The sequence below is a fragment of the Onychomys torridus genome, chromosome 7 (genome assembly GCF_903995425.1).
Source record: "Onychomys torridus chromosome 7, mOncTor1.1, whole genome shotgun sequence".
NCBI classification, from domain to species: Eukaryota; Metazoa; Chordata; class Mammalia; order Rodentia; family Cricetidae; genus Onychomys; species Onychomys torridus.
This window is the reverse complement of record NC_050449.1, coordinates 98955706-98977259: the sequence shown is the minus strand read 5'-3', so window position 1 is coordinate 98977259 and position 21554 is coordinate 98955706. Positions and strand designations below refer to the sequence as shown.

The 21554-nt window shown below is 44.3% G+C and overlaps 1 protein-coding gene across 1 annotated transcript in view; it reads left to right on the top strand.

Moving 5' to 3' along the window:
• Positions 1-21554, top strand: part of LOC118587650 (collagen alpha-4(VI) chain-like) — a 93149-nt gene that overhangs the window by 45749 nt on the left and 25846 nt on the right. The window contains exons 17-24 of the mRNA XM_036193650.1: positions 1720-1782; positions 2244-2309; positions 13007-13060; positions 13189-13224; positions 16715-16750; positions 16951-17013; positions 18893-18955; positions 20995-21030. Coding sequence (XP_036049543.1) covers positions 1720-1782; positions 2244-2309; positions 13007-13060; positions 13189-13224; positions 16715-16750; positions 16951-17013; positions 18893-18955; positions 20995-21030 — 417 coding nt within the window. The remainder of the gene's footprint in view (positions 1-1719; positions 1783-2243; positions 2310-13006; positions 13061-13188; positions 13225-16714; positions 16751-16950; positions 17014-18892; positions 18956-20994; positions 21031-21554) is intronic.

Below are 21554 nucleotides of genomic sequence, written 5' to 3'. Positions count from 1 at the left end.
ACGTCATCAGTGGTGTAGACCAGCTTCTCGAGAGTCAAGACAGAAGGGAGAGAGTCAAAGGCACATCTCTTTATTCAGGTTTACTTTCCGATGAGAAAATCCAGTGAAAAACTACAAGTTTGTGGGTCAGAGTTTGGAGGCAGTGGAGGGTCCTCTGCTTGCACAACACAAAAAGCTTAGAGTTTCAGTTAAATTGAGGCAAATGAAATAAATGTCCATCAGGTGCCTCCTACCCATGGGGCATTTTGCTACCCACAGGGAGTGGTTCAAAGGTAAGTAAGTTTTGGCTATGGCCAACACAGGGCTGTTGCCATGTGAAGGAAATACAGTTTGTACAAGGACGGTAGTACAAGATCCGCCATAGTTAAGGATGTGGGATGGTGTGCAAATGAGAACTACTGGACCACACTTGAGGAAAGCAGATAGGGTCTTTCTCCTTCATGTGGTCAACCATCAGCATCAGCCGAGCATCTGCTGGAATCCAGACCTAGTTTAGAAGGGGAGACTGGCTGGTGCATTCGGGAAGGCTTCCTCCATGATGATGGGATGAAGTATAAAGGGTGAATGACTAAGAGGCCAAGGTGGCTACCATTGGCACTTAGGCCCAGGGGGGCATTTGAGCAGAGACAGAGGGATAGAGGGGACCCCAACATTCCGGGGACCATGGGTAATCACAGCATTTTTATTCAGACCTCAATGAGAGGGGAGGGAAGAGAGATACCGAACCAGGGGTATCTACTCCAGAGAGGTACCTACTCCAGTCAGGAAAAAGTCACAAGGAAAAGCATAGAGTTGGGAAACTTCAAGGTGGGAATGAGGACTTCAGTTTTGCAGGAGTAGAGGATGAACCAGAAAGACATACAGAGCAGGAGGAATGTCCTTAAGCTCAAGCTGAGGTCAAGTCAATGCCTCTTCCCCTGACTTTTTTTAAAAAACTAATTCTTCTCTCCTAGGTTGCATCCCGACCGCAGTCTCCCCTCCCCCTCTCCTTCCAGGCCCTCCCCCATGACTTTTGTTTTCCTTCCCACTGAGTCCTTAGGGGCTGTTGGCTGTTTCTGGGTAGGGGAGGTGCCGCTGAAGCTACAGACATGGCGGATGACCCTGGAAGCGCAATGTGTGGGTTGGAAAGGGCCCAGGAAGAAGTATGATAGACCACAGCAGGACCCCTGGGCCCGACTCTGTACTACTGAACGTTTTAATTTCTTATTAAATCCATAAAATGACCCTGTAAGGTCACACCTAACCCACTGAGTGTTGGAGTCCCAGGTGTGTATCAGTAATCATGCCTCCTGCTTCCACTCACGGGCTCTTACTCTGCTAACCCTACCCAGATGTGTGGCGGATAAAGCAAGCCCCCCCCCCCCCCCCCCCCCCCCGTGTGATTCTTTACAAAGCACTGGGGGAGCTAAAAAGACCAGCACTGGCTGAGACAGTAGGAGACCTGGGTCCTGGTGCCTGTAGAAGGATTAATTCCTGAGCTGTGAGAGTCAGGTGTGTAGACACTCCCGAAGGGTCCAGCGAAGGGAGGATTTCCAGAAACAGGATGTTAATTTCTACCTTTCAACCGAGCCGTTTGGACTGCGAATGTGTTCAGCTTCAAGTACTAAGCTGCCCTTGACATCTGATCCCTACTTCCCCTCTTACCGCCTTCTTTGTAAGCACTCACTGATTTTATGATGGGATTTCTTTTTCTTTCTCTTTTTGTCTTTGTGATTTAAGGGCTTGACAGGCCTGCCTGGAGAAGCCGGACATCGTGGGGAGCCTGGGCTGAGGGGAGATCCTGTGAGTGATGGCCGTGGGGTTTCTTCTGCATTAATTCCACAGACGCGAGAACTGTGCAGAGGCAAAGACTGATCTAGTGTTGGTTAATGAGGTGTCAGCTCAGTCTGTCTTTACTGCATTGTGACAAGCTAGAGATTTGAGAGGCAAACCTTCTCAGAGAAGATCCGGCTGGGTGGAGGGGGTGGGGCTTTATTTGGATTGGGTATCGGGATTATTGAGTAAACAGGTGTGGACATGGGAGGGTCCACCTTGATTCCTGTCTTCCCTCTTATCCTCTTCCTCTTCTTCCTTCTCCCTCTCACCTAGTGATACAGATAGAACCCAGGAGTCTTGCACATGCTCTGTGGTTACTCCACCTCTAAGCCAGCTCTCCAGCCCTTCCTCCCCCTCCTTAAAACCACTTGGTTCTTTTCCCTTTTTTTTGCTGTTCATTTGAGGAAGGCCACCCTTTGTTTCCTCAGGGGGATCCTGGAATCGATAATTTCATCCAAGGCCCCAAGGGAGAAAAGGGAAGGCGTGGACATCAGGTAAGATGGATGCAGTTTGCTTATGGAGACTGGCATGCCGGAATGACTACACGTTCTTTCAGAACACTTGGACGCTTTGGTTGAATCTGCTAGGAGACCAGAGAACAAAGCCACAGGACTCCTGTTTTCCAGGAGACAGGAGCCCTGACTGCCAACCTTCCTCAACTTTCTTGTCCTTGAGTTCTTATCTTACCACGTCTTTTCCCTCCACAAGTCCCTGTCCCTCACTATCTGCTAACAATGTCTTAAAGGTGACCTTAAACCTCTCTAGTCTTCAATTTCTTTCCTAAAATGAGATCATCCAACTCAGGGAGGTCTAGACTCTTCTCTGTTTTGAATTTCCCTGCTCCGGGAAGACTGGGCTGATTTAAATGTCATTATGCAGCTGGCTTGTTTTCCATCCTAGCCAGAGCTGACTGGTGTGAATTGAGTAGTAGACAGTTGGAAAGATGGGATGCCTGTCTCATTTTGAAAACTGGAACCCTCACAACAGAACACATTACAGAGGGAAAAGGGGCTTGTCAGCCTGACACATGCTAATGTCTTAGAAGCCAGCTTTAGATTTTTATGTCTCAGACATTAAAATGCATGATTCTGAAAAATGACTAAGATAATGAGTATCTCAGTCCTCACATCTCATCTTTCCTAATTTCTGGCCATAAGGGACATTTATTTCCTTGGGATTACAACTTGGGACCCTTTGACAGAACCATAGGGTGTTGGTTATCCTCCTTAGATTGTGGTCAGTGAGAATCTGTGTTATGACTGAATGGCCACTCACTGGGACTGAGCTAAGCACCCATTGGGAAATCAACCCTTAATCCCTGGGTCTCAGGAGCCTCATATGGAAGATGGGAAGGGTAGAGAAACTATCAATTTCTGAGAGTCATTGGTTGCTATGGTAACAAACGTCATAGATGCAGCATAACCATGGAGTGCTCATGACTAGCTGCTGGGAAGGAATCCATGCTTCTGAACACACTGTTCAGGGTAGTGGCCAGCACAGTACCACAGCTGTAGTGAGAGCCTCATGACCACAGATCCTACCGGCCTCCATCCCTGACTTTGGCCTATTGACCTTAACTCCATTTCTGTATTGTGTGTAACAGAAATTGTAACTGTTCCAGATAGTGCCATGCTTGATTGGATTTTGTGTTTCCTGTGGCTTCTCCTCCTATGCTGGGCTCAGTGAAGGGTGTTAATGAATATCATTTAATAGACTCATGATAGAAAATTACTCTTTTGCCTAAGGGGTGCTTGCTGACAATATTCTGGCTGCGATTAGAAGACAGACCTCTTGGGGGCAGTCTTTCCTTGCTACTATTTCTGAGAGGACTTGGGCTCAGTGTCACAGTTAAGACCAGGAAAATTCCTCCGTGAAACGTTCCCAACCAAGCAGAGAAATTGTATTACATACCTAGTATGGGGAAGGAGTGGAGAATCATTCATGCAGGTCAGGAGTGTGAAAAGCAATCTCTCTCTTTCTCTCTCTGTTCCTATGAGTGTAGAGGTCAGGGGTTGACATTGGGTATCTTTCTCAAAGCTGATCATGGATCAATAGACAGACTTAGCTCCAACTATGATTACTACAGTGATTTTTAAAATAATAAAAAATTAGACTGGGAATGTGGCTCAGCTGGTAGAGTGCTTACCTAGCATGCACACAGTCCTATGTTTGAACCCTAATATGCATAAACTGGGCATAGTGGTACATGCCCATAAGCCTAGCACTTTGGAGGTATAGGCAGGAGGATCGGAAGTTGAAGTTCATCCTCAGCTCCATAGTGAAAGTTCTAGGTCACCTAGATTATAATATGAGACCCTGTCTAAAAAGTAAAGTAATATTCAACATCTGTCTGTCTGTCTATCATCTGTCTATCTATCTATCTATCTATCTATCTATCTATCTATCTATCATCAATTAAGTAAGCGATTATTTATATACACAATGTTGCTTTCACATGATTCAGTAGTGTTAGGCAATGAAACCTAACAAAGATAACTGTTTATTTTTGTTGTTCATTTTTGAGACAGTCTTACTGTATAGCCCAGGCTAGCCTCACTCATTAGCTACCTGCTTGCCCTAGCCTTCTGAGTTCTGGAATTATAGGCATGAGTTGTCACGCCTGGTTTTCTGCAGAGGGTTCAGGCTTCTGCAGGTCAGAAAGACTGGGAATGAGATGCAAAGTTGGCGAGAAAAACGCGCGGACTTCTCTTCTGAGGGATAAAGGCTTCTTTTTTGTTATTCTTTCTGTTGCTTGTCCCACTCTCTTCTTCTGTTCTCTTCTTCTACCCTGGTGTCCCCTCCTGTCTCTTTCCTGATGATTGCCTTCTCCCTCCTTCCCGATGGTTTCCTTCTAACTACTTTATTTTCTTCTTTACAGCTTATACACCCCAGCCGAACCTTTGGCGCAATATGCAAATTACAATGTGGTTACATTCTGTTTTTTAAGTGAATGATTACAATGAATACAAGTGAAAAACAACACGTTTCCCATTTCTCTTACATGATTAAACATTTTACGTATTACAGTTGAAAACCACGTTATCCCCAAGAACCCACATACAGTTAAACCATATATCATCTCGACTTCTCTCAGACCAGGAGTCTTTGGGCCAGAGCCATTACACAGGCAGCAGGTTTGCAGTTGCCACAAAACCACGCTACTTGTTTCACTTTTCCTGTTTCAGAATCCTGTTCAATTACTTAGTTAACATCCAGTTTGCTGTTTTCTAGTTACATGAGATCAGTTGTTTAAAGCTTTGATTAGCTGTGATGCACCAAAACCCGTGAACACATTTCCCAATAGCAAAAGGAACTTGAGCTAACTCCTGGGACTCGATTGTTTTCTCTGATCATTAACCTAAACCGTAGTCTGTCCGCTCCTCAAGTAAAACTCCTAAGTCCTAGCTACGTGATACTCCCTTGTTCCTGTTTTCTATCCTCTGGGGACCCTGCTTTATTGGGGGAGGGGCAACACTTTGTCCTACCTTTAATTTCCTGCTAAACTAACTTCCATCACAATCCTTTACTACATTTGTTAAAAACTCTTAATCATAAAAAATTCTATATATCTTTTTGGTTTTTTTTTTTTGAGACAGGGTTTCTCTGTGTAGCTTTGCACCTTTCCTGGATCTTGCTCTGTAGCCCAGGCTGGCCTCAAACTCACAAAGATCCACCTGCCTCTGCCTCCCGAGTGCTGATATTAAAGGCGTGTGCCACCACCGCCGAGCCTCAAAATTCTATTTAAACCAACACTACCTTAGTTAAATAGTACAGTTTAAGAGGAAATCATCTTCATAATAATCTACAGATAAAAAACGCCCAGTAGAACAGGATATTTCCAGGAGATAATCACACTACATTACAGGCAGTGGGGATCCTCCCCACACCCATTCACACCATATCAGATACCAGAGAAAGATGGCATCAACAAACATATAAAGGCATAGCAGTGGCAAGAGACAGTCTGGAGCCAAAGCCCTCAGGACCCATCCACGATTCACCCGTCAGCGCCTTGCATTCTGGTGGGCAATCCCTGAGGTCAATTGCTTCCTGCTGCTCCTCTGACATGGCCAGCAACAATTTTCTACGTATTTTCCTTTTCCCTCCCCCTTTCCTTCCTCTTCTTCCTCTCCCCCTTCCTCCCTTCTTTCTGCTGGGAACTGAAACTAGGACCTTGTGATGTTAGGCAAGTACTCTAACCAGTAAGCTGCATCTTCAGCCAGACAACCATTTCTCCATATGGAAAACATCCATGGCATAGTAGTAAGTGGAAAAAAAAAAAAAGCCAGGTTTACAAGAGTATATTCAACTGGAGACCAAATTTTTGGTGAAAAAATTCCCTACCTATATTACCAGAATGAACGCATTTCTTTCCCTTTACATTCCGAGTTACTGACAAAGTCCGTGAAAAGCTCGTATTACTTTATTTTGAAAAATTCCAGATCTATAGTAAAAAACTTGTAGTTGCAGGAATGAATAGCCACCATTACCGTATTTGCTTTATGTCCATGTGTGTGAGCGAGTGAGCATATGAGTGTGTGAGCGTGTGTGTGTGTGTGTGTGTGTGTGTGTGATTTTTTTGAGCTACTTGAAGATTAAATAAAAGCAACATAACACAGCCATAGTTTAAGAAAAAGAAAACTACTCTATATTGACACAATAGAACCCTCATAGTATAGAAACATAATATTCATACATTATTTTCTTTTTAAAAGTTTTAAAAATTGAAATAAAATTATGTCACTTCCCCTCCCTTTCCTCCCTCCAGCCCCTCCCAGCTACCCTCCCTCAAAACCTCCCCATGCCTCTCCCACTCTCAAGTTGATAGCCTTTCCTTTGATTGTATTTGTTGCATAAATATGTATGTATATGTGCGCGCACACACACACACACACACACACACACACACACACACACACAGCCTGCGGAGTCCATTTTGTTGTTTGTGCCACAGAGAAACTATTATTTTCTGCACAGTCCATGTTGACATTTTTCTACTTTTCCCAGGTCTTAGTTTGCGATACCGTAATAGAATACAGTGGCCAGGTTGTATTAAACAACATTTATTTTCTCACCTCTGGAGTCTGGGAAGCCAAAGACCAAGGCACTGGAAGAGCTGGCATGTGATGTGGGCCCATCTCTGCTTTGTGCATTGCCTTCTTGACTGTCACCTCACGGACGGTCGGAGGGCTGGGGTGCACCAATCCCATCCTATGGACCCAGATCACCTCCCAGAGGCCCTATGCCCTGATCCCTTCAGATTGGGGATTAAATTTCAACATGCTCTCTTGAGGGGAAGCACATGGATGGCTAGCTTTCATAGTGACGGAAGGGACCGGGCAGGCTGCTGGGAAGAAAGGTCATCAGTGGTATTACATAGCACTGACCCCTGAATTCTGCAATACCAACTTGCCAAGTAAGATGTGTTCACTGGTGCAAGATTGGCGTGAAGTACAATATTGGAGCTGTCACCGCTGGAGTGTTCTTGAAGCCTGTTTTTGTGGTCAGGGCATCTTGTCTTTTTAGTTTTCTTTAATCACAGCAGTCAGCTTATTGCTTGCTTGCTGATATGACATTGACATTCCTGAGCAATTCTTTTTGGAAACATCCCCCAATTAGTGCTTGTCTGATGATTTCTCCATATCTAGAGACAGACTAATGATCTCTTTTCAACAGATGACTTAGTGATGCTATTCAGGAGTCTGGCTTGTTTCTGGTGATGTTAGACCTGGCCCCTTTGTTAGCCCATGCTCACCAGCTTTCTTTGTTGTGAGTGTATCTTCCCTCCTCTCTAATGAATGAGTAATTTGAGGAATGACACTTTCTTCAGGACTAGAGCAGTCTTTTACCCAGTGGCTCCAGCATCTGTCCCAATAATCACCTCACTATGCTGGCGGCAAAGCGCTGTCTGCTGTTGAAATGAGAGATGATAAATTTTTCAGGAAAGATTCTTTATTACATCCAGATAGTGTGAGAGGCTTTATTTATGGCCTTCTCCTACATACAACCCACTTCAAAAAGAAGTCCACAGAAGTAACATTTACTACAAAATGTGAGGATATGGAAAAGGTGTAGAAGAATAAATGATCAATATTTCCAGTAGCCAAGAACTTACCCACTATTCGCTAGCAATCACTCCCCAGAGGAAGTCAGACAAGACCCCACAGGATTGTTAAACATGCTTTTGTGTGTAGCATATGCATGTGTCTATGTTCGTGTATATGTGTACCTGCGTGCGTGTGAGAGAGAAGGAGAGGGAGAGGGAGAGCCATGTGCATGTGCCATGGTACACATATGGAGGTTAGAGTACAGCTTGTGGGAGTTGGTTCTCTCTGTCTACCATGTGGGTTCTGGGGATTGAACTCAGGTTGCCAGGCTTGGCAGCAAGCACCCTTACCTGCTGGGCTATCTTTCCAGTATTTTTTGAGACAGGGTCTTTTTGGTGGCCCTAGAGCTTACTGACTTACTAAGCTGGCTGGCTAGCTCTGGGGATCCTTTTGTCTCTGTCTCCGTAGCACGGGGGTACAGATGTGTGCTTCTGCTTTCCTGTGGACGCTGGGGTCCTGGCCTCAGGTACTTCTGTCACAGGTCCCTGGTTGTCACCACTATAGAGGTGATGGGACCCATGAGAAATGGAGTCTAAAAATCAAGTAAACTAAAGTCTCAGCAATAGGCAACTTTATTTAGAGCATCAGACAATTTATATTCTGAGGGTTAAGCAAGGTCTGATGAGCAAAGTTCATGAGTTCAAGCTGTGTATAATCACAGGGCAGGTCTTGCCTGGCACATTATCCAGTTGACAATAGTGAGCTGATGGGTAATCTGGAGTGAACCCACTCCTATTTACTACACCTGGGAGGGCACAAAAGCACATTCCAAGAACAAACCCGTGTTTAGAAGGAACAGAGGTCCTAGGACTCTTGTCTTCTGCCAAGCCCCCAGAATTCTCCTCACACAGCTCCATTCTTGGACTGTGTTCCAACACCTAGTATAATATTTTTCTTTTCAAAAATGAGGAATTGCCATTTTTCTTCATTTGGGATAAGATTATCCTTTCAAACAATTTACCTTAGAAAGACAACACACCACCACACCGTTTTCTACTTCATAAGTTGTAAAAAAAATTGTCTATCTTTGACTGTTTCATACTTGTGTGTGAAGTGTCCTGACCATGTCCACTCCTAAGCCCCCGAATATTCCCCGTCATGTGCTCTTCTCATCTTGATGCCTTTTCCTTCCTTTACATTTCTGGAACCCACTGGTCCAGTCAGTGCTGCCCCTGGAGTGTTGACTGGTCTTGCTGGCTTGATCTTGTGTTGGTAACCGTGTCAGCAGTGAGGTCATGAGTGCAATGGCCCTCTCATGTCCAGAAGACAGCATTTCACAACATTCCTCTCTATCCTCTGGCTCTTACGTGCTTTCCATCCCTTTCTTTACAATGTTGCCTGAGCCTTGAGAGGGCTGAACCTAGACATCCCACTTAGGACTGAACCTTCAGCAGTCATGTCCACCAGTTGTGAGTCTCTGCATTAGCTGCTGTCCACTGCAGAAGAAGCTTCTCTGGAGTGGTCAACAGTAGGTGTATGGGTATAATCAAAAGTATTTAGAATACAGTCTGACAACATTTCCATGTAGCAAAACAACAGTAGCAGGTTGACCCTAGGGACTATGACCTCCATAAACATAGCTTTTGACCTGGTTTACAATACCAGGCAAGGATCCCCTCCTGTGGAGCAGGCTTCAAATCTAATCAGAAAATGGTTGGTTATCTCCATAACCTTTATTCCAATCTTGCACCAGTGAACACATCTTACTTGGCAAGTTGGTATTGCAGAATTCCAAGGTCAATGCTATGTATTGCCATTGGTGTCTTTCTTCCCCAGTGGTCAGCACAGTACCTTCTGACACTATGAAAGCTATCCATCAAGGAGTCTTATAACCTTCCATCTGAGCTTATAAAAACATGCATTTATATCTTCTTAAGCATTCAGAAAAATTTTGGAATTTTACAAGAAACAATTGATTCCCAGTGACTGTCTGTCTTAGTCACCACGACCAAGGCAACACTTATAAAAGGAAGCATTTAACTGGGGGCTTGCTTGCAGTTTCAGAGGTCAGTCCATGATCATCATGGCAGGAAGCAGACAGGCATAGTGCTGGAGCAGCAGCTGAGAGCTATCTCCTGATCCAAAGACAGCAGGCAGAGAGAGACACTGGGGTTGGAGTGGGTTTTTGAACTCTCAAAGTCCACTCTCAGTGACACGCATCCTCCAAGAAGGCTCCTCCTCCTCCAACAAGGCCACACCTCCTAATCCTTCCAAAAGTTAACCAAGTGGGGATTAAGTATTCAAATAAATGAGCCTATGGGAATCAGTTTCATTCACACCGTCACAATACCACAGAAGAATGAGTTTAAGATTTTCTTTCTAAGTTTGTAGTCTTTAATTTTTATGCAGTGTTTATTTATTTATGTGCTTATGTGTGTTATGCGTGTGCATGTGTGTTTCCATGTATGTGGGCACATGCATGTGCACATGAGTGTGGGAGGCCCAAGGCTGACCTCAGGGATAGTCCTTGATTGCTCTCCACCTTCCTCATTGGAGCAGAGTCTCCCAGTAGAACCCAGAGCTTGTCAGTGCAACTAGTCTAGCTAGCCAGCTTTCTTGCTCTGGGGATCCCCTCTCTCTGCTTCTGAACCCTAAAATTACAGGAGAACACCATGCCCACCTGGTATTTACTTAGATGTCGGTGATCTGAACTCCTGTCCTCAAATTTTCCTAGCAAGCACTGTACACATGTGGTCATCTCCCCAGTCCCACAGTGTGCATTGCTGACATCATGACATTTAATTCCTTAAAAAAACCCAAATATTTAAAAATAAAAGTGGGAATAGTGAAGATTACAACGACAAGGAGTCGGCCATCCTGGAAATGCAGTGCAGAATAGGAAAGCCAAACTGAACAGGGTCTCCAACCCAAAGCGCACAGAGGACCCAGTGGACAGTTAATGCTTTGACACATCTTTTGGATGGTTTCTTTTCACAATGCTGCCATCTCAAGCATGTGGACTCCACTTTGACTTGTATAGCTTTAGTATCATATGGTCTTAAACCAAAACCAGCACCTATTTAAATATTGAAAACATATTAATACTTAAAGTCCTTGAAATATTTAATGTCCTTGAAAAGATATAATGAGCAAGGCATGGTGGCTCACACCTGTAATCTCAACACTCAGGAGACTGAGGCAGGAGGATTGTGAGATCTCTATTAGTCTGGGTTAGTATAAGTCTTTGTCTTAATAATAAAAATTGGGTGTGATAGCGTATGCCAGTAACCCCAATACTTAGTTGGCAGGAGGATCTGGAGTTAAAGGCCATCCTTAGCTACATAGTGAGTTCAAAGCCACCTTGAGCTACATGAGACGAGAGAGAGAGAGAGAGAGAGAGAGAGAGAGAGAGAGAGAGAGAGAGGGAGAGAGGGAGAGAGAGATTATTATTATTATTACAGATACATACTTTCATAAACACACCATAGAATCAATAATGGGTCCACTGAAACATAACCTGCCTTCTCATGTAGCTCTGTCTTGAAATTTCCACCCTTTTTTTGTGTTTTGATACGTATTTTAAAATTATTGCATAGTGTTTCAATGTTTATACCATATTTGACTAACAATATATTAGTATTGTGAGCTAAATTGTTCAGGAATTTAGTCTTTCATAAAAGAATAACAAGAGATAGTTTTTTGCTCCAGTATTACACTTACTTCCTTACTGTTCCCACTGAGGTAACAGGCAACTTCACTGAAGATTATCTGTGGGATTCCTGCTTGGGATCCTATGGTGTTTTCATTTGTCCTGAAAGATGACTCCTTCCATGGACTCCTGAGTTCGCCACTTCTGACTCCACAGAGGTGACAATCCCAGTGTCTTCTTGTGGAGCTGCGGGGGCTTCCTTTCTGTCACCACCTATACACACACTGTGTGTTGGTCCCTCCACGTTCAGAGACGTGACTCCCTACCTCCCCCTTCTACCTGCCACTCGGGACCCTGCATGGCACCTGTGTGAAAGGAAATGCCAATATGTTTAGATGCCAAGCATGGCTTGTTGTAGAATATTTGATTTGCTGTCACAGCATTGTGAACTTTGTGCTGTTATCAAAGGGAAAGATGGTGACTATCTCAGTATTCAGAAACATGAGAATTGAATGCCATTTACTTCTGTGTGTGTGTCTGTGTGTGTGTGTGTGCTGTCCAGAAGTCTGTGTTGGTGTCTTCCTCAATTGTTCTCTCCACCTTATTTTTTGAGACAGGGTCTCTCACGACTCACTGTTTCTGCTAAACTGCCTGGCCAATGAGCTCCTGTCTTTTACCCACCAGTGCTGGGGTTTCAGGCACATACATACCTCTGTGCTCAGCTTTTATGTGGGTGCTGTGGATCTGAACTTAGTTCCTCATACTTGCACAGTAAGCACTTTGCCCACTGAGCTGGAGTTTGGTTCTTGATCAGCGCTGACTAACAGACACTCTGTCTGCACACTTCCCAATATGATGGCTAGTAGCCTGATGCCCTTATTGAACACTTGTAGCTAGTGCTAACTTTTAATTCTATTTCATTGTAGTTATGGAGAATCATCACATATTGCCAGCAGCTTTGGCATTGGATAACACAAGTCTACAAAGTAAAACTAGGACTCTGTTAGGGTTTTTCCAGGACTCTGTTGTTTTCCATCAGCACAAAGGCTGTGCTTTGATCTCCTACTGGTTCAGCCAGCAATTGTGGCCCTGAAGTGACAGGGCCTGCTTCTCTGGCAGTGGCCTGGCACTTGGGGCAGTGGAATTCTGTTCCTGTAGGCACTGGCTATGTTGCAGCTGCCAAATGTAGCTTTTAATAAAATCTTTATCATTCTATTTATTAGTAAGACTCACAGTCAAAGGCTGGGGTGAAAACCTGCTAGCTCAGGGAGGTTGAGGATCAACTAGCTGACCTTCTCTCTTTGCCAGTGTCTCAGAAAGAGAGCGCCCTTGCACTCTGCCAAAACAACCCCATGCCACACAAAGGCCCTCCCTACTACTTCCTGTGCAGCTCTCTATTATCCGAAGAAAGCAAACTCAGCGTTCACAGTGTGATCGAATATCCCACAACACTGTGGCTCTTAAACAGATCTTTCTTTTATCTCTTACTTTTCAGGGAAGTTCCGGTTTCCACGGACCTCTGGGGAGAGCAGGCAGTGTAGGACCTCCGGTAGGTGCAGCAGCTGGAGGGGGAGGGGACTCCTTTGCAGGGGAGCTGGGCTGTGGAAGAGGGGGCTAGGCTGCCGCCTGATTGGCTAGTTTCCTTTTCTGAGCTCTTGTCTTCCTTTGTACTTTTAGGGGTCACATGAAAGACATGGCCTGCCAGGGTTGAAGGTCAGTATTTTTGGAAAGTTCCCTTTGTTTCATAAGTAAGACTATTTCCATGGTTCTCTCTGAGGTCAAGGGGAGTGCTGGTTGGCTGTTGAGGTGATGTGGGGATCACTGGGAAGTTTCTGAGGAAGAAGGGCAAGTTCAGAATGCTCCTCCCCTCACTAGATTTCATTAGGATTTAAAATAGTACTATAGAGAAGAGCTATCATTTCTGATGAAAAGATATTTCTGGGTGAGGGCCAAGGGCTTCCTGTGTGTGCACAAGCAGGTGCACCCTGTGGAGAGGAAGGCAAAGGTCTGAGTCCACGTTGGTGCAGTTCGATAGTGGGCTGGGGGTGATTCCTGGGAGGATTATTATCCGGATTGTGCATTAGATGCTTGTTCATATCATCTCATGGAAATTTTCCCATAGCTCCTGTCCCATAGGGTCAGGAGGATGATCTACACTAGCCACACTTTTGGTTTAGAATGAGCGAGTTATAAAGTACATAGCAAGTCAAAGCAAAAGAATAAATAGCAGGAGATTCATAGAGAACAAAATGTCATCAAATCGGGTGCTTAGAACTTCCAGCAGAAATCACCTGGGGAAGCCCCTTCAGGAGGCAGCTGGAATTCCTGATAGAAAGAGTCCCAGGCAGAGCTGAGTATCCCTGCCAGGAGAGATGCCCAGGAAAGGAACAAATAGCAACAGATAGGGATGATATCAGGGGTGATATCGTCAAATCTGGCATTCACAGCATCCAGTGGAAGCTGACCAGTGACCTGGAGTTCCCAATCAAGCTTTTTCTCCATGGATAAGCTTCCTCATAGCTGGATTATTATTATTATTATTATTATTATTATTATTATTATTATTATTATTTATCATGGGATAAATAGTAGTAACCTCTGTTGGGAGGTTTACCATCTAACCGTCCCCAAGATAAAAGGTTTTGGTCTTGGGCTGTTTTGCTTTTCTCTTTCCTCCTCACAGAGGCGGGAGTTGGCAGCCCATCCTCAGACAAGGGGCCCTTAGAGGACACCTTCAGACAAATGTGCTTGTCTGAAATGGGAGAGTGGGCCAGCTCCACTTTTGGGAGTCAGCTTCTCAGAGAGTTCAAACAGCCCATGCCAGTTTACCAACGTAATGTGCATTACAGTCCCCCATTCCCCAGAGGATGGTCACATTAAGGCTTGTCTGAGCTCTTACAGAGTGAGTTCAAGGCAGGCCTGGGCAACTTAGTGAGACTGTGTTTCAAAATGAAAAGTAGAAACTGGCCTGGAGTGTAGCTCTGCCTTAGAGCTCTTGTGTAGCAGGCCATCTTGGTAAAAGAAAGGAACTTGCCAGAGGCCCCATAGCTGACAGATTCAAATCTAATGCTGGAATCAAAGACTACAATGCTCTTTGAAGATTTTGTACAAAGTCAGCTTAATGCCTGAAGGCTTCTCTCGGACACAGTCTGGCCACACGATGCTCACATTTTAGAGACATGAGACCAGCTTGGCTCAGTTTGTTATTGATTTCTTATCCATCCTTCTCCATCTACTCCCGGCCACATCCTTGTCATACATTTATTTGTCCCCTTTTGTCAGATTAATTGAGCACCCACAGCTTTATGGTTTTGTTTTCTGTGAATACCCCCTTTCCCTATTTGTTCTATGTTCTATAAGCCCATTGTTAACTAATCACACAGCTTCCTAATAGAAGCAATGGACCCTCACTATAGTCAGTCATGTGAGGACTACTTTCCTGTCACTCATTCCTCCTCATCCCTCCATCTTCTTACTCTAGCCCAGGCTTTTTACCCTGTAGGCTTCTGTAATGTTTTGTTGGGGCAGATTTTGTAGTAGGATGCACTTATGAAAACTATGGGATATAATTGGATGCTTCTTCTTTTCATAGATTATAATCATGATAGACCCTTATAGTGGCTTGCTTGTATTTCTATTCAAGGTTTTAATCAATTAGTTTTTCCTCAATAGATGAATGGATAATAAAAATTTGGTACATAAACAGAATGCAATTTAGCTCTAAAGAAAAACAAAATCACAAAATTAGTAGAAAAAATGGAGGGACTTAGAATGTATATAATATTAAGTGAGGTCACATAATCTCAGAAAGAAAAAAAATCAGAATATTCTCCTTACTATGTGGATCCTAGCCTATATATCATCTATGTATACATACAGGTACAGAATAACATGGAGAAAGGAGAATAGGAAAATGGGGGCGGGGTGAGGTGAAAGTGTCACCTGAGTCTAGAAGTTCAAGAACAGCTTGGCCAACATAGTAGGGCCACATTCTTCAACCTCCAGTGAGGCTGTGTTCCTGACTGCCATGTGTGGTCAACATTCAGTTTCTGTGTGTAAGATAAAGGTCTTTGATACTAGAGAGATGTCTTAGGATGTCTATTGCTGTGATAAACACCACAACCAAAAGCAAATCCATAAGGAAAAGGTTTACTTTGGCTTATAGTGCCACATAACAGTCCATCACCGAAGGAAGTGAGGGCAGGAACTGCAGTGGAGACCATATAAGAATGATGCTTACTGGCTTGCTCTCCCTAGCTTGTTCAGTTTGCTTCCTTATATATCCTAGGACTACCTGCCCAGGGTTGGCACCACCCACCAATGGTCTGGGCCCTCCTGTATTAATCACTAACGCAAAAAATGCCCCACAGGCTTGACCACAGGTCAATCTGGTGGGGGCACTTTCTGAACTGAGGTTCCCTCTTCCCAGGTGACTCCAGCTTGGGTCAAGTTGACATAAAACTAGCCAGCACATGAGAATTGAGTCCCTATATCTTAAAGAGAGGGCAGAGGGGCTGGAGAGATGGCTCGGTTGCTAAAATGCTTGCTGCACAAATGCAGGGGCCTGAGTTCCAGCCCTAGAACCTGTGGGAAAAGGCCAGTCATGGTGGTGATATAATCTCACTACCAGAGAGGTAGAGACAGGGAGATTTTGGGGGCTCCCTGCTCAGCTTGCTTTCCTAATAGGTGAGACTCAGGTCCCAGTAAGTGACCCTGTCTCAAAAAAAAAAAAAAAAAAAAAAAAAGTTGACAGCCTTTGAGGCAGATTACTCAAGATTGGCCTCTGGTTTACACACACACACACACACACACACACACACACACACACACACACACACACACACACTACAGTTCTTATGCAAAATAGGAATCTGGGTTTTTAAATAAAGGATTTCTGTTCCATCACTGGCTGAGCTTCTGGTTCTGACAATGTGCTCCTTCTTCCCCAAACTCAGGTCAATGTCCTCCCTTGCTTTCTGCTGGTGCAAATCTCAAGGGCTTTAAATAGAAATAAAATGCCCAAGAATGAAGTTTCACAAGATCCTGCATCAAAGAGGAGGGAAAATTGTAAAAAATATTTCCAATTGTTGACCTCCAGGAGTAAGATGTGGCTATATGATGAGTTTCTTCTTCAAGCAGGAATGTTAAGGAAAAGCTTAGTCATCTGGCCCTGATCATTATCTTGTCTCATTTTTGACCCTAGGGTGAACCTGGATTCCCTGGCTCTCCTGGTGTACAAGTAAGAAGAGCTCTCTGTAGGCCTGGCAACTGCTGTGCACGCACTGTCTGTCACGTGTTTGCACATCTTTTTTTTTTTTTTTAGCTGAGGATCAAACCCAGGGCCTTGCGCTTGCTAGGCAAGTGCTCTACCACTGAGCTAAATCCCCAACCCTGCACATCTTTCTTGACATTCAGAACTTGGCTTTTGTCTTTGATAAGGGAGAAGATGGTGACCCAGGCTGTGGAGGAGTGAAGGGAGCCAAGGGAGTCCAAGGGAAGAGGGTAAGAACCAAAGGGTCATCTGTTGTCATCACAGGCACAGAGGGCGCTAGCCTATCCTTGCTCAGTCAGGATACATTGCACACTCCCACCCCATCCCTTCTCATTTACATTCAGCTTCTAGGATCAACCAACAGTAACAACAGAGTATGCAGGCTAGAGTTTCAGCTCTGCACTACCAATTACTCAAGATGATTTGAGGATACCTCTGCCTTGGCGACTCTAGGGAAAATTTGGAAGGACATTGTCAAGGACAATGCTTTTACCAAGTGCGGTTTGTCTGAGTCTTCCCTAAGCCTCTTTGGGACTAGAGTCTTGAGAGCATGGCTTCTGTCTTGGTGGACTTTGAGTCTACTATATTTCATTGGGTCTTCCATTAAGAACCCATTCCTTCAGGTTCAGCAGATTGAGTATGATTTTTAAAAAAATTCTTCCTTTTTGTTTTTGAGACAGTCTCATATAGCCCATGCTGGCCTTGAATTTGTTATATAAGTAAGGCCTTCCTTAGATCCCTGACCTTTCTTCCTGTACTTCCCAACCATGCCATCATGCCTAGCTATGAAGATTAGATCTTGAAGAGCCGTGGTCAATGGCAACTCATTTTGAAAAGAGTGTCTCTGTGGATATTAGGATCTGGTTAGTGTTTAGCTGATAGACATTAGGAAGCAAGTCTTGGGCTGGTGAGATGGCTCAGGGAATGTTCCAGTTTCTGCTGCTGTGATAAACACCATGACCAAAAGCACCTTGGGGAGGAAAGGGTTTATTTGGCTTACACTTCCTCGCCGCAGTCCGTTATTGAGGCAAGTCAGGCAGGAACTGAAACAGAAGTTGTAGAGGAATGCTGCTTAGGGGCTTGCCCTTCATGGCATGCTCTGTTTGTTTTCGAATACAACCCAGGACCACCTGCCCAGGGATGGAACATCCACACCAATCATTAATAAAGAAAATGTCTCACAGATCTGAGCCAACCTAATAGGGACACTTTCTCGGTTGAGGATATCTCTTCCCAGTGACTTGAGCTTGTGCCAGGTTGACAAAGAACTAACTAGCACGCTGGGTAAAGGCACTGGCCACCAAGCCCAACAGTCTGAATTTGAACCCCAGAACCCACATGGTGAAAGGAGAGACACAGCTCCTGTAAGTTGTCATTTGGTCTCTGCACATACCCATGGCATACACATGCATCCACTCACAAATAAATAAATGTAATTAAAAATATTTTCAGTAAAGCCTTCTGGGACCAGGACATGAGCTTTCATTCAAAGGAGAAGGGAGGAAAAGCCAGAGAGCATGTATTTTCCTCGGACTGAGTGACTGGTGTTTTCATCTATGGGCAAGGTCACAAAGAAAGTCAGAGCCATGCTTGCTTGGCTTGAACTGCTTATGGTTGCTCTGATTGTTAACTTATCTTTCTACTTTAAAATACAAAAAAGATAAGGCATTGATTAAATCCAGTAATAAGTGTGCTGTGTTACTCCAATTACCTAGAATACAAGTACTGAGCTCCTGGCCACCCAAAGTCTTTCCTGAGATACTAGGCTCAGAAAGTGCTGTGGGAATTTTTCCTTTCCCTAGAGTCAGGCTCTCAATGCAGACCTCATGAGTATGTTTATCACACACCCTTAGACTCGACTGAGGGTTAAGTTCTTTTTGAAGGTTCTTCGTGGAAATGTATTTGTGTGTCTATTGCCCACGGGCAAGCTGGGGTTAGATAGGGGCTGGAAGGAAGTTGTCTGGTCCCCATAAAGCCTCCCTGTTTCTCTCTATGAATACATCATTAACAGAGGTCAACGACAGACTGAGTGGTCTTAGATATGAAGCAGTTTGATGTTTCGGGAGGGTCAGTTCTTGTAGCCAACAGCCTTTGATTTTTCTCTTTTAGGGCAATTCTGGTTTTCCTGGGTTTGCTGGATCTCCAGGTGACCAAGGCCCACCAGGAAAAACGGTAATAAGTACGCTTTCTTTTTTAATTTTCAACCTTGTACCAAGATGAGTAAGAGTTTGATAAGCAGCCTCACTGAAGAAGAGACAAATGCCTTAGACACTGAGCAGGGACAAGGACACAGGCAAACTGCTCAGAGAATACCAACTTCAAACCCTACACAGAGTGTTCCATATGTAGATTTTTTTCTTTGAATATAGAGGTGATCTCAGGAGCTAGAGATTTATGGATCTTCTTAAATACATGAGCTAAGACATAAAGCTTAGGGAGAATGTGCTTACTAATGCAAACACGATGACCAATATGCAAAACCAGAAGGAAATCTTAGTGAAATATTCCAACCCTACAATCTTTTTTTTTAGACAGAGTTTCTCTGTAGCCCTGGCGGTCCTGGAACTCACTCTGTAGTTCAGGCTGGCCTTGAACTCACAGAGATCCTCCTGCCTCTGCCTTCTAAGTGCTGAGATTAAAGGTGTGTATACCTGGAGTTTTTTCTAGTCCTGCTCAGACCCACAGCCACTCAGACCCAAATAAACACACAGACGCTTATATTATTTAAACTGTTTGGCCATTGGGCCATAATGGCTCAGGCTTCTTGCTATCTAGTTCTTGTGTCTTAAATTAACCCATTTCTTTAATCTATAAGTTGCCACGTGGCTTGTGACTTACTGGTACCTTACATCTTGCTCTCATGGCTGCGGCAGCTGGCAGCGTCTCCTGACTCAGCCTTCCACCTCCCAGAATTCTCCTTTCTCCTTATCCTGCCTACACTATACTTCCTGCCTAGCTACTGGCCTGTCAGCATTTTATTTATTAATAAATTAGAGCAACACATTCACAGCATCCCCAGTAGGTGTGTGCCACCACCACCAACCCAACCATACAACACTAACTGAACTGATAATGTTGTAGGACTAGAAGAATTTTTAGAATTCCCTGGGACATGGAAAGACACTGAGGCTCTGCCCTAAGCCCTGTTTTAGAGACTGACTTAATATAGTTTGCTTCTCTGTTGCTGTGAGAAAACATTGACCAAAAGCAAGTTGGGGAGGAATGAGTTTATTCAGCTTACAGGTTACAGTCTATCATTGAGGGAAGTCAGAGCAGGGACTCAAGGCAGGAAGGAGCTTGATGGCAGGGACTGATGCAGATGACATCTGCTTCCTGGTTTGTCCCTACCTGGGATCATGGTCCATCTATTTAGGGGTGGTACTACCCACAGTTGGCTGGGACCTTTTGTATCTGCTGGCAATCAAGAAAATGCCACATAGGCATGTCCGTAGGCCAGGCTGAGACAGTTCTTCAGTTGAGATGAATTCTTCCAAGGTATGTCTAGGTTTGTATCAAGTTGACGGAAAGTAACTAGTGCACAGGGCTGTCATTCTGTGAGGGATAGTGTATTCATCAGCCAAGGATGGGAGAGAGACATGCTGGGCCCAGCAGAGCTGAGGATTTTTACTGGAGAACAACTAAGTCAGAAAACCAAACATCGCAGAGGTAGTTCATAGCCATTTGATGGTGAAATGCAGATTGAGTGGGTTTCAGTGCAGTCTAAGGCTACAAGTTACTGCCTTGCAGAGTCTAAACAAAGACTTTCTAGACTCGCAGAGGGGCTGGAGCCAGACAGCTAAAGTTGGAAGGCTTCAGGGAGGGTTCCTTTACTATGAGGGCAGAGTCAGGGTCGAGATGAGAGGCCTGAAGAGCAGGAACAGGGGAGATACCAGGATGTGCTTTGGAATAGCTTGTGGTAGGATCTTAAATGACCAGTTTTTGAATTGGAACTTGAACTATGGATTGGTCTCAAAACTACCTGGTCTTCCAAGAGTCTGTGTCCCATCTATCCAGGCTTCCTGGACTCTGAGGTCTGGGATGTACTGCTCAGGCACTCTGTCTTCCCTGCTGGGCTGGGCAGAACTCCAGGGCCAGGAGAGAAGGGCAGTGTATGTGCCATGGTGAACACTCAGCATTTCCAGTTGGTCGTGGAAAAGAAACTGCTGGGGGTTAGAATGTTGCATTTTGAACCTTGTTTCTGTCCTTTCTAGGGCATCAAGGGTTCAAAAGGTTTGGCGGATAGGACGGTAGGTGAAGACTCTTGATTTGAAAATTCACTCATTTTACAACACAAATCTTTCTATAGCCACAAAGTGAGGTTTGTTAATCTTAAAGCTTCTTTCTTTTAATAAATTCTGTTGATACTGTAAGTTTACAGAGTTTTCCCAGAAATGCCACTGTAAAAATAGTAGAATAATATTTTAAACATTAAGTGACACAAAAGAAAACATTTGGAAGCTACTACCTTCCTGCAGTGTGTTCTTTTATAATGTTAAAAATAGTGCTTATAAAGCTATACATTTTTAATAAACCAGTTCACAGAATAGTTATAGGCCTTTGTGACTTATGGGATCCCTTATAAAGAACCTCAGAAATTATGATGAGTGCTTATATTCCAAGTACACACAGACTGTTATGTTAGGTAGGCACTGGAGGATGTGGGAACATCTGAAGAATAGGAAGTGATGGGGTCTGAGGTTGAGAGAAGAGTAGAGGAAAGAGGTAGAGTTATGGGGGTGGGAGATGTAGGGGCATCTGTCTTGGCAGTTGT